This window comes from Phalaenopsis equestris, unplaced genomic scaffold, assembly GCF_001263595.1.
Source record: "Phalaenopsis equestris unplaced genomic scaffold, ASM126359v1 Scaffold000316, whole genome shotgun sequence".
In the NCBI taxonomy this organism is placed as follows: Eukaryota; Viridiplantae; Streptophyta; class Magnoliopsida; order Asparagales; family Orchidaceae; genus Phalaenopsis; species Phalaenopsis equestris.
Window position 1 is genome coordinate 303,893 of NW_018164758.1, and position 25,465 is coordinate 329,357.

The 25,465-nt window shown below is 31.1% G+C and overlaps 1 protein-coding gene across 1 annotated transcript; it reads left to right on the forward strand.

Moving 5' to 3' along the window:
* Nucleotides 1–1,089: 1,089 nt before the first annotated feature.
* Nucleotides 1,090–24,621, forward strand: LOC110025622. Its single transcript, XM_020726199.1, has 10 exons — nt 1,090–1,419; nt 1,519–1,577; nt 1,670–1,736; nt 1,815–1,857; nt 23,072–23,161; nt 23,265–23,308; nt 23,422–23,485; nt 23,572–23,666; nt 23,751–23,969; nt 24,337–24,621. Exons 1-10 carry the CDS (start codon nt 1,375–1,377, stop codon nt 24,490–24,492), a joined length of 882 nt encoding a protein of 293 aa, XP_020581858.1. The 5' UTR covers nt 1,090–1,374; the 3' UTR covers nt 24,493–24,621.
* The last annotated feature ends 844 nt before the right edge of the window (nt 24,622–25,465 follow it).

The following is a 25,465-nucleotide window of genomic DNA, read 5'->3' on the forward strand; positions in this document are numbered from 1 at the left end:
AAATAGGCATTGTTGGGTTCAAGTTAGAGTTTAACAAATTAAAAGCAGTTTAACCAAACTACTTTATGCACTTAAGAGAGGGTAAAGTAGAGGATTGCTCCTATTTGTCACTAGCCACATTTACAATTTGTAGTATCTATTTCTACACAATCACTTATATCTTCACAAGATAGGGGTTACCTTTATATCTCGATAATCACCAATCCAATTAAGTTAGGTAGGTTTTTAACATTAAAATTAATTGAAGTGTGTATGAGTAGTTGGTAGAACTATCACCTAATCAAGAATGGATGACATTTACGAGAGGAGAATTTATTGTTGTCTTAGAAACAAGTTATCAGAAGATTGTAATTATTTTCATTGGGTTGATGACATGAATGACTTCGCTTCAGACAATGATCGGGTTAGGAGGGATGACGCTACGGGGAGAGGATTATTCTGAAGACTCGATCATCATGACATAAAAACGAATGTCATTCTAGGCTTGCTGATTATTTGGTTGTCATGACTAGTTATTTTTTTTTTACATATTATAATATTTTACACTATAATGAAATTATTTGTGTAACATGATCTCTTTCTATTATTATATTAAAATTATTTTAAAAAGTACAATTAATCAAATATATTACACACACACATATATAAGGAAAATAATTTTTTTTATAAAAAGAAAAAATTTTAAGTCGGGACTCCTAATTTAGCTCTACGTGCGGACTCCTAATTTAGCTCTACGTGCGGACTCCAATAATATGTCGCCACTGTGTTACATCGCAGAAGTTATTTCATGATTGTTAAAGTGAAAACACAGAAGTTATTTCTAGGTTATTGAAGAAGAACTTATATATTTTACTTCAATAACCCAGAAATAACCTCCGTAGTTCCACTTCAATGACCGCACAATAACGCTGAGGAGGTTATTTTTAAGTTTTTTTTGGGTTATTCTAATTTATTGAAGAGAAAATATATATTCAAATTCAATAACTCCAAAATAAACTAGAAATAACCATAAGCCCTTAACCCTAATAAGCTTTGCGATATTATTTTGGATTAGTTGGAGGAAGATTATTACAGAATTACCCTCGCGATTTCGCGATTAAAGCCATCTTTCTCCTCCTTCACTCCTACCCCAGACTTCGAGCGTTCCCCGATTTACTAAATCTGCGGAATAGCCGGACTTACTAAATCCGGAGTCAATCCGAGGATTTAACTTGTCCAAAATGGCTATCTTTCAGGAATCAGCTTAAATCCTGCTCCAATTTTTTACCATACAGTTCCTTAGGGTTCTTAGGTTTTCTTGTAAACCTTGGGCGATTATGTGTTTCACCTAACTACTTCTTGAGTATTATTCTATTAGATTGCTTAGAAAGAAAAATGAAGAATAAATTAGGCATTGGTTCGGATCCTCCACCAAGAACGGTATAATTTCTGTCATTTAGACTGCATCATGGCCTTTGCAGGCTGTTGGTGCTTGGTTGTCCTTATCTATTCTCATACCCGTCTTGCAAATTTCTGCAGTCGAAATTTGCGCCTAAGATTCCTGTTCGGAAACTACCAAGGCCAGCTGTTGCGAAAACGTACTTTCTATTGTTGGAATAAAACTTCTCTATGCATTTTCTTGATGTTTTTTGCTGTATGTTGAACTTTGCTTCTGAATATGTTATTGTAGAGAAACGTCAGTGAGCAATGATGACATTGTTGATAAACAACTGCTAGCGAAGTTGAACATTTGTAAGGTAATATCTGTTATCCCGGATGTAAGCATTGTATTTTTTTTGCTGCACATCTGACTGATAGGATTCCGGAATTTGCAGTCAGAAGACGAATTTGGGAGGAGATTTAAGACTGAAAAAAAAGGTTAGCGTTTTCTGTCACTTTTTTTTTCAAGCTCCTTTTAGTTGACGTTTAGTTTTATCTTCATTGTTAGTTTATGTTTTGTACTAAGGAGCAGTTTTGTTAGTATTTAGTTTATCTTATTTACTAAGGGGCAGTTTATTTCTTGCAACTAAAATACATTTTATTAAGAATGTAAAGTAATTGAGATTTGGTTGTTTTCCTGTTCAGCATATTTTAAAATTTGAAATCTGACACTTTTAAAAAATATTACAGTAAATTACCCCCAGAGCAAGTGTGCTCTGCCATCAATTTAAAATTTCCATTTAACCATAGGGACTGTAGTACTTGGATTGCTTCTAATAGTTTTGTTTAATACAAGGTTTAAATTGCATAATATGATATTGAAGTATTTTATTTTTGTGAGATAAGGCGTAAAACTCAAAATAAAATCATTTAAAAAATTAAAAAAATATGAAAAGAAAGCGTTTAGGAGCAATATGTTTAAATCATAAGGCACCATCTTTCAAAGTCATACAAGCACTATATATGCAATAAGTCTAATATAAATAATTAAACATAAATAAAAAAAAAATTATTAAGCATGTCCTAAAATAAACTAATTATGACTTTGAATTACGAGTTCTATATTTACTCAATTCAATCACATGTTGGTTCTTCATTAGAAGAATTGTCACAGTTAATTGCTTTTTTGCCTCTCTCTAATCCTCACTTATATCAACTTTATCCCAATTTCCACCGTTTTCAATCTCAATTACATCTGTTGTCTTTGATCAATAAAATTCAATAAAAATATTATATATTACAATGATTTTGTTGAACTTCTATATTTTATATTACACAAAATTTATACTTACATTTTTATTATTTACTTGTTGATTTCTACCACTTTGCTCATTCCTCTATCAAAAAAGTAATCATTAAAGTCTTCCCCATATAATTGTGGTAGTGAAACTCCATTTCCATCCTCTAGAAATTATGCAACAATTGAATAACATAAATTATAGAGGGATTCATCATCTTCCAAAAATTTCTTCCTCTAATGTTTATGCTTAAATCTATTGTTACACATCATGTAAATCAATGAATTCATTCTTAAGGCAGCCAAGTGATTTTTAGTTTTAATTACTGGTACTCCTATTCACCCACATAGCAATGATGCATGTTTCGTTTTTAATCGTTTGTTTTTTTGTTGATGTTCTTGGCGTTATTTTATAATGATTAGATTAAGAATTTGCTTATCTAAATATGCTTCAAAGATCACCTTGATTCAAACCATACTTTTTTTAGGTGTAGATATCCTTTTCCCAACTTGAGACTATAGTGTCATTTTTCTTTTCATGCACATCTATCTGAAATGTATCTTAAGATGCATATCTTATTACACAATTTTAAATATTGGTTAGATTCTCACTAGATAACCTCTGGATCAAGGACTGAATCTAATTGTTATCATCTGTTTGATTGAAACTTAACCTAAATTGATTAAGAGAATTCATAGCCTATTGCTATTTAAAAATCAGAGTTTATGCATACATGACACATACATTGGCACAAAACGAAGATATGTTAACATAGTAGAAGTAAAAATTTGAAAAAGTTTTACCATGAGGGTAGAAGATTGCTACAAAAGACACAGAGTACTAGAAATTTTAATTGATTAGAAGAGCATGTTTCACAACAGTTACAAACCAAGCTCTCAAAAGTGAGCACTGAGCACAAACAAGGAGAAATATTATTTGGAGAGATGAAAATGACAGCAATAATTTTAGAATTCTATTGGATGGGAGGACTTTGAATATAATAGAAACATCACACTATTAGGAAATTTTACTATAGAAGAAAATTTTTAGCGATACAATGATTGATGGATTTAACCCCTCATCAAATGTGCAATTTTTGCACCCTCTAATTAGTTTTTTATTCTTCTTCTATATTCTTTCTATGAGGTGAGATTGCTACCTTCACGATTATACAAATGTGACCTCTATGAGTTCTCTATTTGATGGTCGTTGTCATGGAGAGATGCGACCACTTTCAGTTGTCGAGTTGCATCATTGAATTGTTGTTGTGAATTAAATTAGATACAACAAATTTCGTCGCATTTATTTTGCCTGAAAAATTTAGATTTTTAAACATTTGAAAGTCATAAAAGTTTATTTTACACTAGTTTTATGTATGTCAAATAATCAAATTTAAAAAGCATGCAAAGCTTTTTTTTGTTAGGGGTTATTTAATTTGAAGTGGCTTGGTTGGTAAATATTCAAAATATAGGAGTTTTAGAATTATAGATGTTTTGTTTGTTGAAAACTAAATTTAAATTAAAATTTTGAGGAATTTGAAATTCACTCGTGTTTTTTTAGTGTATTCCAAAATCGGTTGATTTTGCCCAATTTTCAAATACACTAAAAGTTACCACTAGTGGCCACCACTATTGCTTTCACTAGCCGCCATCGTGGGCCATTGCTAGTGTCTGCCACTACCATTGCTAAGTATTTTCTTCATCCATCATTGTCGTCCTTATCTATTGCCGCAATCATTACCCTCCATTGTGTTGCCAAATTTCACCTCTCATGGTGACCATTGCCCATTGCCTAGTCAACCTCACCACCGCTGGCCTCCGCTCAATGCTCGGTCGCCAACTTTATATGACCTATTGTTCCGCCAGCACCGCCTTTACCAGCAACCGTTGCCACTAAGCTATACATTCAATTTAATTTATTTCATACCAGATGTAAAAAAATAATCCTTTGTATTTTACAATTAACCAAATAGCTTTAAAACATTTTAAATTCATATGCTTTTATTTTATACTCCATTTTATTATTATTATTTTTTTAAGCAAACCAAACAGCCTCTTACGCTATGTTATCTCAAACAAACAATCTCTTAATGACGTAACACATTTTTTGCACAAGGTTGGGCTACAATTCCCTTCTAGTTATGTACAGTTATTTTTAGTGTTCAAACACTAGCATATCTTTTTAGCCATGTTCATAGGAGCCTTTTGGTGGTATATAAATGCCAAAGTGATTTGTCATAGTACAATTAATTCTTTAGAAGTTCCAATTAAATTTCTTTTTATATGTGCTGAAGCAAGTAGAATTAGGTCCTCTTTAAACTCCATTGTGCCCTCTGTCAATGAATTTTAGATATGTTTCCAAAAGATAGATTTATTACCAATATCTTCTTGATGCAAATATTTAGATTCATTTTGATGCGGGGATTGAAACTTCATATAGGCACAATCCTCCATGGATAATTATCCATCCCCACCAGAAGAGTGCTCTTAATAAGAAAATTGCTAGATCCAAGCTTGCGATCATTTGCTTCATGATGATGAAATTTCAAATATTTATGTGCTTTGGATTTGGATGTGAGGAGTTGTTAAACTCTATCAAAATCTCATGATACCATCTTTAAAAGTATTATTCAGTGGACCCATTTCAAAGAGTTCAAGTGTCACAACTTGAGCTACATAGCCATTACATTGTAGCATATCTTATAAAGTAGGCCATATGGAGAGTCAGGTAGAATTTCAAATATATTAATTTTATAAGCAGTTAACACGAGTATAGTGTATTTAACCTTTGTAACACCAAAGACCATTTTCTATAGAAATAGGATCTTATCACCCATTATTAGTTAGAAATATATGAAGTCTTATATGTTATTTAGAATGGATCTACCATAATATTACACCCATGCTTAAATCATATATAACTTTTAAAAAAAATAAATAAACTCTCCACTAAGCTTGCTTGATAGCACGAAAACATAAGTTATGAACCCTGCTTTTAACTTAATTGATTCTCTCTATCTTTTTCGTAAATAGGATGCTAACAACAATAGTGGGAATAATTGCTCAATAAATAATGCGAGGTTTGATATAACAATCAATAAAATAAAAACATGAATCTGTTAAAATTGTGCTAATTCAATCATAGCAAAAAATCTAAGACATATGGATCAAAGTTATGTATCGTTGGATTTGTTTCTCTATGACCCTCCGATTACAATCCGTGTTTCCCTATAAGATCGTCGGATCAATGCTTTATACCGTTCGGTATGTTTCCGAGTCTTGGATTACAATACACGTGCTTTCCTATATGATTGTCGACACCCTAATTATTTTTCTCTATTTTTTATTTATATGTATATATCTCTTGTACAAATGACGAAATAAGATTCTTGAAAGTTATTTACATTATTTTTTTTACATGATATCAAAGAAATGTTAGGATATTATTTTCAACATTTGTTCTTATTATCTAATGTTAAGGTTTTCACTTCTAATTTGATTAAAAAAGAGAATTTCAGGTATTTCAAGCATCTTATCGCTTGAATGAAAAAAAAATTATTTTAAATAGTTACAAATTGTAAAAACCTTTCTAAAGAAAAAGGAAACAATTCAATAACTTATGTATCTACCTCCGAAGTTCAAAGACCCAAAATTCTTGCTTTGGGAAGAAATTGATTCCATGATTATAAATGGTTGTCGAACACCATGGCTGTTGGAGATTAGTGGGCCTTTTATATTCTCCTCTTCACCGTCAAAAGAGATTTGGGATGCAGTTAAACAAATATACTCAAAGGTGAAAAATACAATACCTATTTATAAAATTAGGACAAAACACACCACTACCAAACAAGGTAATATTCATGACATTGAATACTTTTAACTTCATGGATGTTTAATTTATTGGTTCAAGTTGGACTAGTACCAAGATCTCAAGTTGTCCTACTTTGAGGATTAGTGATCCTTGAAAAAATTGTAGAGCAAAGTATTTTATGGCAAAACTTGATAATGAATTTGACTAAGGTTGTGTTACTTTAACTTCATGGATGTTTAATTTATTGGTTCAAGTTGGACTAGTACCAAAATCTCAAGATGTCCTACTTTGAGGATTAGTGATCATTAAAAAAATTGTAGAGCAAAGTATTTGATTTTCTGGCAAAACTTGATAATGAATTTGGCTAAGGTTGTGTTCGGCAGCATGCTATTTATCGGATTTATTTATGGATTTAGCTTCAATCCAACCAAACACCCAAAAAAAATTCAACCCTCCGTTAACTATAATTTTTTCGCATTCCGTTGGTTTCCACCTCTCGTTTCGTCATTCTAATGACGTAAATCTGGATTTAGTAAATTTGAGTATGAGGTGGATTTATTTCGCTGTTGATTGCGAATTCTCGTGTCGGATTATGAATTTGTTAATTCTGGATTTACGGGATTTAATAAATACTATTTAACGTAAAACTTAGTTACAACCAAACCTGCTTAAAATTTGAATCCAAATTTTAAGTAGAGACCAAATTTTAAGTAGAGAAGTCTCTCTTCTCTAAATGAATTATTCTCTTTTGTATGAGCTAAAGAAGGAAAAAAGATACTGATGATCAATGGCCTGACTCTCGAGATATCTGTCATGACAACTTTTGAATTTTAAGATAAGAGATTTTCTTATCGCAGAACTTTCTCCAAAAGAATGAGAATATTTTCTTTCAAAGATAATATGTAGTACAACTACTGCAGAAAGAAAGAGCACACTAAAGACATGCTGGAGATTTTATGAAAAGCTCCAAGGTTATTGAGGAAATAAAAGCAAAAATAAAAAAGGATAAGCCTGCATAGTGGAACCGGAAGGACTCAATGCAGGAGAAATCAATAAATTATGAAATTTTCTTAATTCTTTAGAAAAATTATCAGTATTTTACTCTCTTGCTTGCAATGATATGATTTCAAATTCATGTATTTTTAATGCTTTTAATAGTTCTTCCCCTTCTTAGATCCTAGATTAAGAAACCACTGATCACATGACAAAACTCTCCAATATTTTTCAAACTTACAAATCAGGTCTCAACAATAGGAAAATAAAAGTTGCTGATGGATCTTTAACAACTGCTGTAGGACAGGGAGCCATCTTAATTTCTCTAAAGTTAATATCAACAAGATATTATATGCTCCACATATCGCAATTAACTTTCTATATATTAACAACTTTACCAAAAATCACCAATTTAAATTCATTTTTTCTCCTGATTATTGTATTTTTTAGGATCTCACTACGAGGGAGAAGATTGGGAAAACTAGAGAAAAGAATGAGTTTTATATTTTTGAGGATCGAGATCAGTTATCGTACTTCTTCACCTCTCATAACACTAACATCATCTGGATACACCATTATAGATTATGACATCTGTATTTTGAAAATTTTTAATGTATGTTTTATTCTCTTTTCATAAATACAAATATTAAAGACTTTCATAATCAAACTTGCAAAATTATTAAACATTATTGTGTTTTTTTCCTTAAAATAATTCTAAATTATTTAGTCCTTTTGTATTTATGCATTCTGATATGGGGATTATCTAAAATCTCTTGTATATTTGGAGCGACTGATTTTGCCATGTTTAATGATGACTGCACTCAAATGACATGAGTATATTAAATTAAACAAAAAATTGATACTAACACTATACTACTTATACTTACCGACACGATAAAAAATCAATCACTTTGATATCAATTTTTTTCATTTTGATAATGCTCTTGATGATTTAAATCGCACATTAACATCTTTCTTTCTAAGAGAAGATATTATCTACTATTTTTCTGCTCTGATACTTCTCTATAAAATGGAATGACAAAAAAAAAAATATTACATTTTGGACGTCATTAGGATATTTCTCCTTCACAATTAAATATCAAAAGAATATTGGGAAGAAGCTATTCTAACGACCGCCTATTTTTAATCAGCAAAATACCTGCCCGAGTAATTGATTCCAAAAGTTTACTAAATTATTTAGTAGAATTCTTTTCTAAAAATTTTCAATGACCCCGACTAAAATTTTCGGATGCATTGCTCATGTTCATATCAATAAACAACATAGAAAAAAAATTGTTTTATAAACTCTCAAGTGCATATTCATCATATATTTTATCACACAAATGGGGTACAAGTGCTATTATCTGCCCACAAAAATATTTCTCACCTTAATGGATGTCACTTTTTATGAAACACTTTGCTTCATCACTTAAACTCATCTTCAATGGAAGAATTTTGAACCTGATGATATGTTTTGTAATATTTTTATCTTTACATTTTTTTAACCCAAAATCTCACAAATATAAGACTTGCTACTACCTTTACCCCTTCAGATCTATCCAAAAATGAATATGGTCAGCCAAGTTCTTCAATAAGTGTGAGACTTAGAATTGTTATCAGGTAACACTACTTAGACAATTATCAATCATTTATATCATATCTCTCATTACACCTCACTTTATTAGTTTAACCATATCATAAAGCCTTCTTAAATAAAAATCAACAACAATCATATTTTCATTTTACAAACTCTATTCGAGACATTTAAAATTAAAAATGGGAAGAAAACTATAAGAGAAGATGAATGCCTTAGAAAATATCATACATGAGAGATTATTAAATTAATAGAAGGAAAGAAAATAGTAGGGTACAAATGAATTTTCATAGTCAAATATAATGTAGATGGAGTTTGGGAAGGAATAAAACAAAATTGGTAGCAAAAGAATATACTCAATCATATCAATCATATGTGATTGAGTGCTAAAAAATATTTGTTCTTGATGTAAAAATGAATGTGTTCGCTTTCTGATATTCCTAACAACAAATCATGGGTGGTTTATATAAAAATATGAAGAAAAAAATATTCTTACATGGAGACATTGAAGTGGCCTATAAGGATTCACCATTAGGATTTGATAGCTTCTTAAAAAAAGTCATATATGCTGATTGGAAGACTATATAGATATTAAAACAATCACGAGAGCTTGGTTTACAAATTTATAAAGGGTATGGAAGAAGTTGGATATAAATAGATTTATTGAGATCATACCTCTTCATAGAACAATATACGGATGAAACAATATTAATTCTTATTGTATATATTGATGATATGATTGTTATAGGAGAAATAAACTCTTAGGAGAAAAATTGGTGAAGAATTTGAGATCTAAGTGTCGAGAAAATTCAGTACTTCTTGGGATTATAAGTGGTTTAATCTAAGCAAGAAATATTTCTTTACTAATAAAATATGTTATGAATGTGCTGAGACCTAGATGATGGAATAGAAGCCATGTGAAACTCTAATTGAACTATGGCAAACGTTGGACCTTGTTGAAGAAGGAACGGATGTAAGACAATATCAAATGTTAGTAAAGAACTAATCTATTTTCCAAAACCTATCCTGAGATCGTAATTGCAGTAAGTTTAGTTAGTCATTTAATGTAAAAACTTAAATATTCACACATTCAATTCACCTAGAATTTTAAGACATCTCAAATCAAGCACGAGAAAAAAAAAATTATACAAAAGATATAGTATTCTTCAAATTAAAATATACATATATGCAGATTATGCTGGATCATTGATGATAAAAGGTCTATTTTAGGGTATTGTATATTCTTAAGAGAAAATTTCATAACTTGAAGAAGCAAGAAACGACTTGTGGTTTCAAGATCAAGCGTTGAAGTCGAGTAGAGTCATTGCTCAAAGTATCTGTGAACTTCTATGGATCAAAATCATATTAGAGGATTTGAAAATCAAGTGGAATGAGCCCATGAAAACTTACTTTGATAACAAATTGACAATTAGTATTGCAAACAATATGATTGTATTAAGTATTTTGAGGTAGATAGACACTTTAGAAAGGAGAAACTGGAAAATGATCTGATTTGCACTTCATATTTGCTCATTAAGTATCAACTAGCCGACATATTCATAAAAGGACTCTACAACCTAACATATAAAAATATGATAGGCAAACATGGAATGGTAGATATCTTCCATCAAGTTTGAGTGGATGTTGAAAATTTGATACTCCAATCATAGCAAAGGACCTAAGACACACGGTTCAAGGCTTAGTATCGCTGAATTTATTTCTTTATGACCCTCAGATTGCAATCCCATGCTTCCTATTAGATTGTCAGATTAGGCCTTGTACTATTGGATCTATTTCTCCGTGACACTTGGATTGCAATCCGTGTACTTTCCTATCTGATTGCCGGCCCCCCATTATTTTTTCTTCTTTTTTGATTTATTTTTATTTTGCAATGCCTCTTTGAGATGTGTATTAACATCTTCTATTCTACAAAGAATGAAATTAGATTATTGAAAGTTTTTTCCTTTGTTTTTTCTACAAAACCGATACGTATGACTTACGAGTTACGACATTCAAAGTTTTTTAGGCTTGATAACACACATCGGTTATTCAATTATAAAATCTATCTTGATTTAAATATTCAACAACAACAACAATAATCCTTTATCCCACTAAGTGGGGTCGGTTACATGAATTCATTTTCTCTATTGTCATATTGAGTGTCATATTTCCATATAAATTTAATAAATTAAGTTAGTTTTTAATACAAAATGCCCAAGTTTTTTTATGTCTACCTCTATCTTTCTTGATTTAATTATTCATAAAACATTATTTTAAGTGTAATTTATGATCTTGATCGATTGGTGATAATAGCACCACACGACGTGTTGACCAAAATTTTCGATATGTTACTCTTTAACTCAATTTGATATAATTTTTTTTCTGTACTCCTTTTTTCATATAAGAGCACTCAGCTTTCTTTAAGACAAGCCCACTAGCTGCTCTCCTAGTTCGAATCTTTATCGACAAACCTATAAATCTTCATTTGACATTTGGCAATCATTTTTTATACCTTTTTTAATCATGTAATCATATCTTTTCATTCACAACATAAGCCATGAAATTATTCTATCTATAGCATACCTGATATGCATGAAATTATGACATACAGGGTATCATGTTCCATAAGTAACATCATCATCATCTTTGATTGCTAATAATCTAATAAAGCAAACAATAAAAAAACATGAATCAACATGTAGGAATTCTGGCATAATTTTATGCTCACCGCAAGTTATAATTTTTTGTTTGTTGTATGATTCATACGCGTTGAATCAATTTTTTGATTGCTTGCTTTATTAGATCCTGTACTAACTACCAAATTTTGTGCTTGCTATATGTTTAGCTTTTTTCTGTTAAATGCAAAGGAAATATGATTGGATGAGCATCAATGGTTGATGGCTTGTATGATCTTTTAAATCTTGTTTCATGATGTATAGTGATTTATGTATGATATAAACATATAGAGTTTATATGTATTCGAATGATTATATAGTTGATATTAGTAGAACTTTATAGAGAATGTGAAACTCTGTGGTTATATTGAAAGACGCTGTACTGTTGTTGGTTGCATGTAAATTAATGAATTTGAATTATACTTGGTTCTCTCCCAGCTGATCTGTATGATTTGCCGCAATTTAAGCATCTTTCTAGAATGCCAATTGTTAAAACTATAGGCGAGACAATATGATTGCAAATGGTGAGAAGATTCTAAACTATCATCATTATTAAGTATCTTAGTATAAAAGTTACTTTCATCCAAAATAAAATTATAGAAATGCATGATAAGTTGATACTCTGAACAATATAATTGTAGCTCTTGGAGCAAAAGTTCTCTTGCACTTTTTTCTCATCATGCATCAATAAAAACCTGTCCTTCAATTGAGTCATTCACAGTAGCTCTTAAGGTGGTGATCTACAGTTCTCTTTCACCTTCAATGCCATTGAGCTACCTGATCAAGATTGTATGGTGATCCTCCCTCAACATTCCTGTCCGTTACCTTATCGTTGTGATCGACAATTTTTGCTTCTGCCCGATGAGCTGGAGGAGAAAAGCAACCATTCAGCTTTGAATAAGTCGGAAAATTATGCAAGATTTGGCTTACTGCTTAACTAATTACTCATGATGCATGAATCAATGGAGTTAGAAGAGATGCACAGGATACTCAATAGAGATGGGGTTTACAGTGGTTCGGCAATTGATGTCCTCGTCCCTTATAGCTAAAAGGGGGAACTTTGCCCTTCCCAACAATTAATTATATACATATACCAAGATCTTGATGAAGAAGAAAAGTATTCTTTAATGCCGTGTCCATTCTCTTCTCTGAACTATACTCAGAAACATTTCTAATTGATTTTTGAGAAGTTTTCTCTACGTGGACATATATCTTTTATGAAGTTTGGCTTTCTTTTCTACTCTTGGTGTTTTCCATTAATTGTTTCCCTTGTGTCCCGTCCGCCTTTATGAGTTATATAGAGGGCTTTTATAAATTGGACAAACTTTGCAACCTCTATTAGATAAAGATGAATTTTGAAGAAACTTGGGTCAAGTTGCTAAGGAGGAGTTTTAGTTGATAGTAGTGCTCAAACTTGGGAAGCATGAAAGTCCTTGATGCTAGATATAGATTAACAAATGAGATTAGATTTCCATCGCTAGAAGGAAAAGTTCAAATTTTCCTTTTTGCGAGTTGATACATGACTGAGCATTAGTGTACTAAAATCTAGTTATTTTATATGATTGGTTCTTTCTCTCTCTAGGAATGGCTATGATGAAAAACACAAATAGTTTTGTACCATTAAATCTTGGACATCCTTAGATTCCATGATTGATGTTGATCAGGAGGGGCAAAAAGATTTGGTTTGGTTTTACTAATTTTTGGCACCAGCCCAATAATGTCCAGTTCTAAAAAAATCATAAGTCAAACAATTTTCTATTACAATAAAACCACTATTTTATTTAAGTCAGTTTCACCATTTTTGATTGGTTTCATTTTTTATCAATAAATAATTGACATGTCTTTAGCATTTGAGGGAATTTAAAAAGTCCAATACAAAATTTATGTGAGGACTGATTACACAATAACTAATAGAAAATAATTAACATGAAACAAATAATCTTAAAATTAGATGACATAATATGAAAAAACATTTACAAACAAAAGCGGTGAATTTTACTATGCTATTCAACTAATTATTCGAAGTAGATCATTGAATGCAAGAAATCTACTGTGAACTTCAACCCTGACTTTATCATCATAACTATGACTCTCAATTTTATTGTAAAAGCAATTGATATATGTCCTAAATTCAAATATCACCAATACATCAGGTTCCCATTTAAATAAAAACTGAGTCTTATTTAGAAATGAATAGACAAGTGAAATAACAATCTATCTGAGGCCATCAGAGCAACAGATAAATTTGCTTGTTGTACATCAAATATAACAGCTTTGGAATCAGATTCGTGCTAAGGTTGGTAACCTGCTTCATCATTACTAAAACATTGAACTTACTTTCTTAATAGATCTTATAGATTAACTACAATAATAACTATACATTATATGGAGTAAAATTATTTTTCTAAAGATAATCCAAGTTGAAATAAAAGGAGACACCATGCAGCAATCAAGTCCCAAGATAGCACACAATAGCAAATAGGAGAGCAGTTAAGAAGTATCTATTTCATTTGTTTTTAGTCTTTTGACCAATTCAATATATAAGTCACATCTAATATTCTAAAATTGTCATTTTATTTTCTCAAATTTACAAATATAAGCAAAAGATAAGTTTGGGATTTTAATCAGTTTTATCTTGGAAATATAAGCCAAAGTAATATATTTAGTTTTGCTAGAATTTTTATAAAAAATACTCAAATTTATGTATTCTTCATCATCATCTATTTGATAAGGGTTGGGTTGGTCGGTTCAACATTTTTTTTCCTTTTAATTTATTTTATATTTGTTAGCCCGTAATTGGACTACCATCAAATTTATAATGGTTACATACACTCACACATGCACGCACATATATATAGGTTTAAATTTCAAAATAGTGCTTTGATAATTTATATTGGGGCTTTTAGTCTCAATGTACATCGACGTCTATTTAAAATTGATTTAAAATGTTCCCTTGGAGGCCTAATTTGGATTAATTTTTTATAATCGAGAGACTTTAGGGTTTGTTTGAGACTTTTTTTACTATGTTGTTTTTAAGAATGCTACCACATGCATTTGACTATTGACTTCTTGTTGATTTCTAGAAATCTATGTGGTAGGAATTTTCGTTTTACAATCATATATGCTAAAGGGTGGTGGCTATAAAAAAGTTGTTGTCTGACTTTTTCAAAAAAAAGAAATTTCTATAATATTGATTCAAAACTCGAGTTAGTTTTGAGCTTCTACTAATATCTCCACCATGGCTTTATCTTTGCCATTAAATTATGTTATTTGATAGTTGACTTCAGTCTCCTTGACTATAACGTAAAACCTTGCTATTGAAGAGACCTAAAAGAATGCAAGTATATCAATCACACCGCTTTTTGCCTATCGAAAGAAAGAAATTGCTACTTTCTACCCTACTAAATTCCAAATGTGCGTAAATACGAGGATTTATTAGCCTCAAGTTTACCTAGAGTTACCCGTTTTATCAAATCCTAAGAACTCCACTCAGTTTTAGTTCCTTTTATCAATTATGCTCCCTAGAGAGAAGATATAAGAATTGAAAGGCAATACACCCACTCACATAATTTCTAAGATCATCTTTGCAACCCTAATCGGCGATTCAACTACTAATATTAGCTGATGTTAAGTCCACTCTAAAAATGAAGTGGGAGGATTAGGATCAAGGCTGGTTTTCCCTTTGCTCTTGCACTTAGTTTATTGCACATAACAAGAGCCTTCTATGAGCCCCTCCTTTCTCTACCCAACTTATGATGTATTAATAATCGTCTCCAATTATTATTTCAAGTAGGACCTTAAGTGAACAAAGATTGTCCCGCAGTCTTTGGAGTACCTCTTGTTTTGACTTTTGTTCAATAAACAAATAAGAAAATTTAGAACCCTAATTATATTTTACTTGAGCTTGGGCAAAATTCTTGTGTCTCACTAGTGAGATTTTGCTGCTTCTGTTTTTTTATTTATTTATTTTTTGTTTGCTATTTTTTTACTAGTATATAAGGGCTCATAGGAATTGAATATTTCTTTAAAAAATCAATGTTCTTGATTATTATAAGTATACACTATCAATTCCAACATAGAAAATTCTTTTATCTCTTGCTTTCTAGCCCCTGTCCCAAAGAATGTTATGTGCACAACCTAGACAATTCACTTTTGAACATCAACAATTTAAAAGGGTACATGTAACTAAATACTTTTGTGGGTCTTTTATCATAAAAGGATTTGATATACTTGCATTTCCTTTTGGAGAAAAGAGCCATAAGATCTCAAATGTTGTAAGAGGGCTTGTTGAAAGAAATTTTGTGTACGAACAAGTATGTTTAGATCACAAGTTATGGTTTGGTCGTAATGGGAAGATGAGCATCTAAATGTATACATGATTACATTGAGAACTATGAGATCAACCCTTTCATTCTAGGGTGATGGATTGTACCATTCGGGGCCTTTTTTTGAAGATGCAAAGGATAAATGTATTTATTGCTATAAGAGTGATTAATCAAAAAAGAAGTTTATAGTTAGGTACAACAAGGCATGTGAGAAAAATTATGTTAATTCATTGAAGCATGATATGCTACAAATGAATATTCGAGGCATGAAATGATTCACAATTTCTAATCTTTTATTTAAATGGATGATATGAGTTTAGTTTAAGATGTCAAACTTGGCAGTCAAGGGAGATATTAAAATCTTCATACCAAATAAAACCTAAAAAAAAGAAGAAGAAAAGCCTAGGATAGTTTTTCTTGTTATTTGATTATTGGATCACAATCCATGTTTGATACTTTTCATTTCCTCCAACACTTTTGGTCAACGTCTTTTTCTTTTTTATGATATTTCCAACAAGGATGATTCCACATTTTAAACTGAAAATTTCTTATAACAATAACAACAAACCTTTATCTCATTAAGTGGGGTCGGCTACATGAATCATTTTTCTCTATTGCGTCCTATTGAGTGTCATATTTTCATTTAGTTATGATAGATTAAGATCATTTTTTATACAATATGCCTAAATCTTTTTAGGTCTACCTCTGCTTTTCTCAACAAAAATCGAGTCTAAAACATCTACTCTCCTAACGGGATCATCAGTTGGTCAACGTTTAATGTGAGTAAACCATCTAAGATGACTCTCCTAATCTTGTCCGCCACTGGAGGTACACCAAACTTATCATAGATATATTCATTTCTCATTTTGTTTCTATGTATCAAGCCTCTCATCCACCTAAGCATTCTCACCTCAACAACACTTAGCTTTGTTTTATGCTTCTCTTTTAAAGACCAACATTCTACGTCATAGAGCATTGCAGGTCTCGCCACCATCTTCTAAAATTTTCCTTTTAAGTATAAGCAGTAATTTTCTATCACACAATAGATGCATTCCTCTACTACAACCAACCACCTTGAATTCTACTAATAACATCCCTATCTATATCACCATCACTTTGAACAATAGACCAGATATATCTAAAACGTCCACGCTTTTTAATGATTTGATCACCCATAGGTACAGCTCTGCCGCTATAGCTAATACTACAAAAATTGTATTCCATGTATTTTGTTTTTGATCTACTTAAACGAAGGCCTTTAGACTCCAATTTAGACCTCCATAATTTAAGTTTTTCCTGAACTCTTAACTCTTTTTCCTGAACTCTTTCTTTAGTCTTATCCACAAGAAGAATATCATCAATGAAAAGCATACACCAAGGTGCATCTTCCTGTAAATGTCTAGTAAGAGCATTTATAACTAAAAGAAAAAGATATGGGCTTAAAATTGATCCCTTATGCAATCCAACTGAAATAGGAAAATACTTGATCAATCCTCCTTCTGTTGAACACAAGTAATAACTCTAATATATATATATATATATATATATATATAAGTAATATCTACACTATTGTTAATGTCTTGAATTTAAGTCATATTAACACCTTTCTTTTCTAGAACTCTTCAAAGAACCTCTCTACTAATTTATCGTCAGTTTTCTCTAAATCAATAAATTATATGTAAATCATCCTTACTCTCTTTATACTTCTCGAACAAACCTTTAAATAAACGTATAGCTTCCATAGTAGACCTGCTCGGCATAAATTCAAGCTGATTATGAGAAATTTTGTATCAGATGTTAACTTGTGTTCAATTTCTCTCTCCCATAATTTTAAAGTATGACATATCAACTTAATTCCTTTATAATTTGCACTTATAATTTGATTTGCACACTCTTGTGCATCCCCTTTAGTCTTAAAAATAGGGACCAAAATACTATTCCCCCACTTTGCAGACATCTTTTTAGTTCCTAAAATAATATTAAAGAGTTTAGCAAGCTAAGAAACTCCCAAATCTCCTAAATATTTCCATACTTTAATTGTGATATTCATCAAGTCCCACTGGGTTTCTACCCTTGGTTTTCTTTAAAGCCTTCTCAATTTTTTTTACTAATGCGACGATAAAATTAAATGATTTATTATTATTAATGATATTAAAATCACTAAAGTCGATTATATTTTTAGAAACTTCAATGAATAATTCATCAAAATATCTCACCCATCTATACCGAATATCTTCTTCTAAGAAAAATACTTTTTTGATTTTTCATCTTTAATACACTTTACTTGAATTAAATTTTTATTTTTCTTCTCTCTTTGTTTGCTAGTTTGTACATATATTTTCACCATTTTTAATATTTAATCTATTATAAAAATCACTAAATGCAGAATTTTTAACGTTACAAAATTTTCTCTTTTCCCAGTTCTCTAAACCCTTACATTTAAACCAATTTTTATAACACAACATTTTATATTTTATCTATTCTTGCACATTATTATTCCACCACTAGTTTGATTTATAAAATTTTTTTCGTTTGATTCTCCAAGTACAACTTTTACTACTTAGTTAATAGTGCTTGTGGCTTTTTCTCATAAGAATCAACTTCTTCATGAACATCCCAAATCTTAAAATCTTGAAATTTACTCATAAAATACTTTTATTTGTGTCTTTTAGGTGTCTCAATCTAATTCTATGACAGTGTTTCATATCTTACAACTCGTTTTAAAATCCATAACTAATAATCGATGTTGAGTACTTAAATTTTCACTTGGAATGATCTTACAATCTTTATACTCTTGATGATATTTTTTTTTCATAAGATATTATTCAATTTGTGTTTTATTAGATTCATTCTTATAAGTAATAATTTATTCATTTCTTTTTTTAAATAAAATATTAACAATAACAAAATCATACGCTAAAACAAAATTTAATATGATTATTTATTCTTCATTAATCACTCTAAAATCGTAGCTGCCAGAATATTTCTAAAATCTTCTACCACTCTATCAACATGTCTATTTAAATATCCCACAATAAAAATTCCTTCTTCAAGGGATATCATTTGTATTAATTCTTCTAGGTGATTCCAAAATTTTTCATTTGAACCTATATCTAAATCTACTTGAGGAGTATAAACACTTATAACATTCAAAATTTAAGTATCAACAATAATCATTAGAACTATTATTCTATCTTCAATTGTATTAATTTTTACAACTGTCTTTCAAACTCTTATATATAATTACACTTACACAATTTTTAATGCAACTTCTATCTAAATTCTAAAGTTTAAAATCTAGGCTATCAATCTCCTTAGCCTTTTCTCCAATCCATTTAGTTTTTTGAATAATATACATTAATTTCATTAATTTAAGATCTTATTCTAATATTACTTTCATGGACTAACTTCTTTGTCTGCATCCGCTTATAATGTTGGAACCTTTATTTGATGCTACAGCAGGGCGCAGGTGTGGTAGCTCTTTCACACTCTTCACTGTATTCAAGTCATGTAGCACGACACTGCTAGGGGATGTTCTAACATTTACAAGGATTTAAAAGATTCATGTCATTATTTTTTGACAAAAGTTTTGCACTGGTTATCGACTACCTTACACAACCCTCCACTTTTCGCATCGGGGGCTTGGGACCCGGCAATATCATTGTTAATTTCAATTTTTTTCCTTAAATCTGGTAACTGAAAATGTTGTGGATTGTGATTAAGGATACTATCTATTTCCTCCATTGCCCATGGGATCTCAAATATATTATCCCTGTCATACCATCTCAATATTCATCCCTCTTTTTGTCTCCAGCCGACTTCTTGATAGTTTAGCTTTTCTTTATTTTAGAAATGGAATACTTTCTTGCTACAAAAGTTGACTCCACTTTTCAATTTTGTATTCATCTTTTTTGTTTTGCTGGTACATGCAAGAAACTGTGTGAACAATGTGCTTGCAGCTTGCATGAGCTATCTATGAAAGTATTTATTTGGTTTTTTTCAAGGGGGATTGATCAATTTTATTTTTGTTGTTGACTCAAAGCAGTGGAAAATAATTATGATGCTTTACTGTTAGGTCTAGATATGTCTAATGTTAATCGCATTTGCTTGCAAAGATGTATGCTTCATATGCAGTATTATGATTTTATCATAAATCCTATTTTTATTTGCATCTATGATTTAATTTTTTAGGGGTAATTGTTGGTACTCAATATTTTGGAAGCTTAAGGTGAAGTTGTGTTTTTATCCTAGCTTATTTTATTATGAGTTTGGGGATCTTACTATGCAGAATTCTATACAAGGTCTACGATAAAAATCAATGTCTTGGTTCTGATTCTATATCTTTATAATAAGCATGTCTGGTGGTAAGTCACATTAGGATTTCTATTTTGATCCATTTGTGAAAGAAAAAAAATGTAAAATAAATGATAGAAATATTGAATTTGGAGATAAAAAACGACAAGCCATCATGGTTGACTATCCTACTATGTCAGTTGACATAGTAAAGGACGTTGTTAATAACTGTATATTTACTTTGTCTCTTGAATACTGACGTTGTGCTATATGTGTATTGAACAATGTGTACCACATTAAGATGGCAATTATCCATAGAACACAGTTGAAAAAGTAACAGAGAGTCACGAAGAGTGTTGTCTCATAGAGATTGAGATACTAATTACTGAAGTAGATTGATTTATTCTTGTTCAAATAGGTGAAAAGGAAATGACAGTTAAAACTGTACATTAAACTAAAAACTGCATTATAGTAGAAATAACAAAAACTAATTACTAAGAAGCAAAAATTCTAGAAATTGGAAAACAATTAAGTTGAGGTTTAGGGACTAGATTTCATTTAAATGTTTTCATTAGATTGGTTTCAATAGAACGTGGAGTTATCACAAATTATGTCAAAAATTGAGTATCTAACCTCCATTGAACTTACTAATTTTCCAATGATAGTTCAGATAAAAAAAAAACATTGACACTCTTTGTTTTTTAAAAAGAAACGCATTGAGTTTCTATCCTTCAATCCATCGCCCTGATATTTTATCTAATGTGAGTTTGTTGCCTCCTAAAAAATTAATACGTCATGAAGCACAAAATAAAATATGTGATAATCAAGCAAACTGTAAACTCCAAATGAAAAATTGAAAACAAATTCTACCATGGCATCTGGTCACATCAATCCATAGATTTGATATTTAATTTATGATAGAAAATGAGAAATTACGAATTTATGAAATTAAATATATGATAAATAGTAGAATAAAGCAGTTCAAGTAACTTGGTTCCGCAGAGGCTCTTCTTACGCTCCTCGTCTTTCACATTTTTTTCTTGTTCCTCGTACCTCTCAATTTTATCCTTCAACTTTCCTGAGGATGAATGCTCAGAAAACCCTAGAAAGTCCCCCAAAACACAAACAAAAAGCCCCTTAAAATTTCTTTAAAGTCTCCCTTAAAGGGTCTTGAAATCTGCTCCAAAATAAGTTAAGAGTCGTTACCAAACTAGGGCAAAATGCAGGACTGAAACTCCGTCACGGCCTCTCTGAGCGGGTGCCTAGGTTCAAGGGCCCAAGGCTGGGTGTTCAAGCTCTTTATGCTTAAAATCATGCTTTTTCCGCGGTAACATGCTTGGACAACTTCTAATACTTGATTACACTTTTTTTTTATTTTCCTAAATTAATGCTCTCTTGTAAAATTTAAAATCATAATATTAATTTAGAGAATTTTGAAAAATCAAGTAGAATGTCATGCACAATTGAACATAAGGCTGAGAAATATATATATATATATTATATATATATATATATATATAATTTACGGGTATCAAGTACGGTTGTGTTAAAGTGAATTGTTTGTGGTGATTCTGATGAGAATTTTAAAAGAGGTACTACAAACTTGCTTATATAAAATCAAGAGAAAGGAGCTATAAGAAGAATGAATAAAGTTGGATGTCCGCCGTAATCAGGACATATTATAATAACAAATATTATGAATTCTCAATAAATATTAAATAGTTGTGATAATGTTATTATGGTAATCTCATTATTATAATAGCTCTAACATCCTCTCATAAACTCAGGAGGTTTCAATAAGTAGTGAACTATTGAGAGTTTATGTAGCATAAAAAGAATCGAGTGGTTCAAGCCAAGAGTTGTTTTAACAGCTTTTTAAAATTACTGATTCGAGCGGATCAATACTAGAATGAGAATTCTTCAAAAAATTAATAGCAATCTAGAGGTTGATGTTGGGCCAACCTCTGTTGACATGGGAGTTGATGGACTCCTCACCAAGATAGGATCTTCATGGGATTTCCACAAGGTTCTTATGGGATCCACGTAAGATCATCAAAGAGGAGACTGATGAATCATTATACATTGAAACAAGATAAAGAGTTGGATCATCACCAAAGAACAGACAAAAATCGTCTTAAAGCTGTGGCTTTGGTACCATAGCAAAAATTATAAAAAGGTTGTATATATGTTGCTTATTTTTTCTAATGATCCCAATGCTTAAAGTTAAAATAAAAGGGCAATATGTATAATAAGGGAGAATATCCTCATATATTATAATAATAAACCGAGCAAATAAAACAATCGAAAAAACTCCCAAGAATTATTATTAGTATTCTGTTTTTGTATTAGAGGGGATGTATATACACCTCTTTAACGGGCATTATAAAATTGGATTAGTTCAAGACTCCATTTGCTATCTACAGATTTTTCTTTTGTTGCAGTTCCAGTTTCAATAACTATCAGTCGAAAGGAAGATTTTCATTGGCATATGGAAAACTGAGAGGCCAACCTAAATAACTTTCAGAAAATAAATTCAATAATTAACCATTCAGTGTTCAGTAAAAAAAAAAATAAATTTAATTAATTAAAATTAAAAATTAAAATCATATAAACTGCATTCTAAAATTCAGGATGATGAAAGTTGTGATGCTACCCTAAAGATTCTTCATCTGCTCTCCTTTCTAATCCTATTGCACTTTTAATTATTCTTTTTGGTGCTTTCAGCTGCCCAGGTCCATGTTTCATTTGGATACCCAAGCACATCTACACAAACAAGGTCATTTGAACCTCGTAAAGTAAAAACCCAAAGTGAAGGTCTTGTTCTCCCCCCAAAGATACCTCACCATGATGCATAACTGCAGTTTTTTTTTTTTTTTGCCTTCTAACATTTTCCTTTTTTTTACTAATTATAAAATAGACGTTTGTCTTGCTTCCCAGCACAAGGAGTATGTGGAGCCATATGTGAGCAATTCAGAAGATAAATCCTATCTTGCAATTCTCTTCTCTCTCTCTCTCTCTCTCTCTCTCTCTCTAAGATGCATAATATTTTTTCTTCTTATATTATCCCAATTTAGGATTACATACACACATATTATCCTAATACCCTTCCTTGGAGGAGACCTTACTCGGGAGACCCAGGTGCCATTCTATTTTCCCTCTATTTTATGACAGCCCGTATCAACATAGATTTGTTCAACCAACCTGTTCTTATTCTTTCTCTATAGAGGTTCTTAATAGATTGGAGTTTGGCGAGGGAGGCACGGCACACATGCCCTTAGATGAGAATAAAATTAATGCAGCGCAGAAGTTGGGGTTTATGGTTTGTTTCTGCCACCATACAGCATCTGAACCAGCACCACCATTGACAGCTTCTTTACTCTCTGGTTTGATAATTTCTTGATAGGAAACCGTCGATGAACAGAAGATGATCTTGCTCCAATTTCCCACTCGCCTTCCATTATTCAAACCACCCGACGAAGAAAAAGCTCCGGGCAGCAAGGCGGCCGATGCATCGAGCAAGACTTGCTGCAGGTTGAAAGATCTTCCAGCTGGTTTGATGGGGAAGTTGCTGGTTTACAAGAGCGGAAAAGTTAAAATGAAGTTGGGGGATGTTCTCTTTGATGTGAGTGAAATAAATAAAGGATCATTTGCATATCTAACACCTAAAATTTATTTATTTTTTACATTCAAACCACCTTACCTATGTCTGAAAAGTTGAACTTCACTTTTTTTAAAAGTGAAATTCATATTTTCACTCAACTCCTACGTATTTACATATCTAACACCAACATTTCATTTTTTTACATCCGTACCACCTTACCTATGTCTGAAAAGATGAATTTCACTTTTAAAAAGTGAAATGGTTGTCTGGTGGTATAAAATATGAAAAGTAAAATTTAGGTGTTAGACGTGTAAATTCCTAGGCATTGAGTAGCATGCCCCAATAAATAAATGCCACTTTATAGCATTTAACGAAAAATATGCTGTAGGTCTCCCCAGGGGCAGATAGAGAGTTTGCAGAAGAGATTGTGGCAGTTAATGCGAAGGAAAGGCGTTATTGTGTTCTTGGTGAGCTTAGGAAGCAAGCGGTTGTCACTCCAGATTTAGATTCGTTAGTTGATTTAACTGATTCTGATGAGCGATGAGCGTTCTAAACTGTACACAATAGTAGAGTTTAGGATTCTAGATGTCTTCTGGCATTCTGCGGATAGGTTCTACAGGAATGTATGTTCTACAGGAGAAAGCCCTTTAGGGGCTGTTTGGGATCACTTTTATTTATTATTTATAATTTTTATTTTATTTATATTTCAATTTGAATGAGAATATCTTTGTTTATGGCAGGTTGCATGATAAAATTTTAATGAACTATTATTTTGACCTGTTCTATTGTATGGATTTGAATAATGGGCATAAACAAGTAATTTTAAATCTAAATTGGACAATAGAAATTTAAAAAAAATAAATCAATGTGTGATAACTGTATAAAATCTAGTGAAAAACAAGTAGAAGATACAATCATAAGATGAATTTATAAAATAAATATCTAAAAACTAGAAGGAAAACATTAGGACGGTGAAAATAAAGTGAAGGTACATAAATAAATTTACGCTGAACAGATTGAACTTCTCAAACAGCGATATAAATTGGGATGCGAATCATAAATGGCCAGCACTTAATTCCTATCGGTTGTCCTTGTCGTAAAAGTTCCGGATAGCTGTTGAGATTTTGCACTGTTAATCTTCTATTATTGGCTGATAGCTATTAATTTTCTAATCGTCAGTCACATTTCAAATGCACGTATTTGGCATGTCCTAAAATGAATTATCCGAAAAATGAGATTGGGGGCATAACATGATATTTTGAGGCATACATATATCTATATATATATATATATATATATATATATATATATCTAATATGAGATTTTCCAATTTGATGTAATTATTAGTGAAAATTAAGTTAATAATGCTTTCTGGGACCATATAACCATTTGTTGGCCTTAATAATCATGATTTTTTCTTTTGTTTTTGGTTTTGTTTGTGTTTTTGTGGTGTTGCTTGCTTAGTGATAAGATAAGATAGAATTTGCAGTTCGTGTTCAATGATTTTGTTAGACACG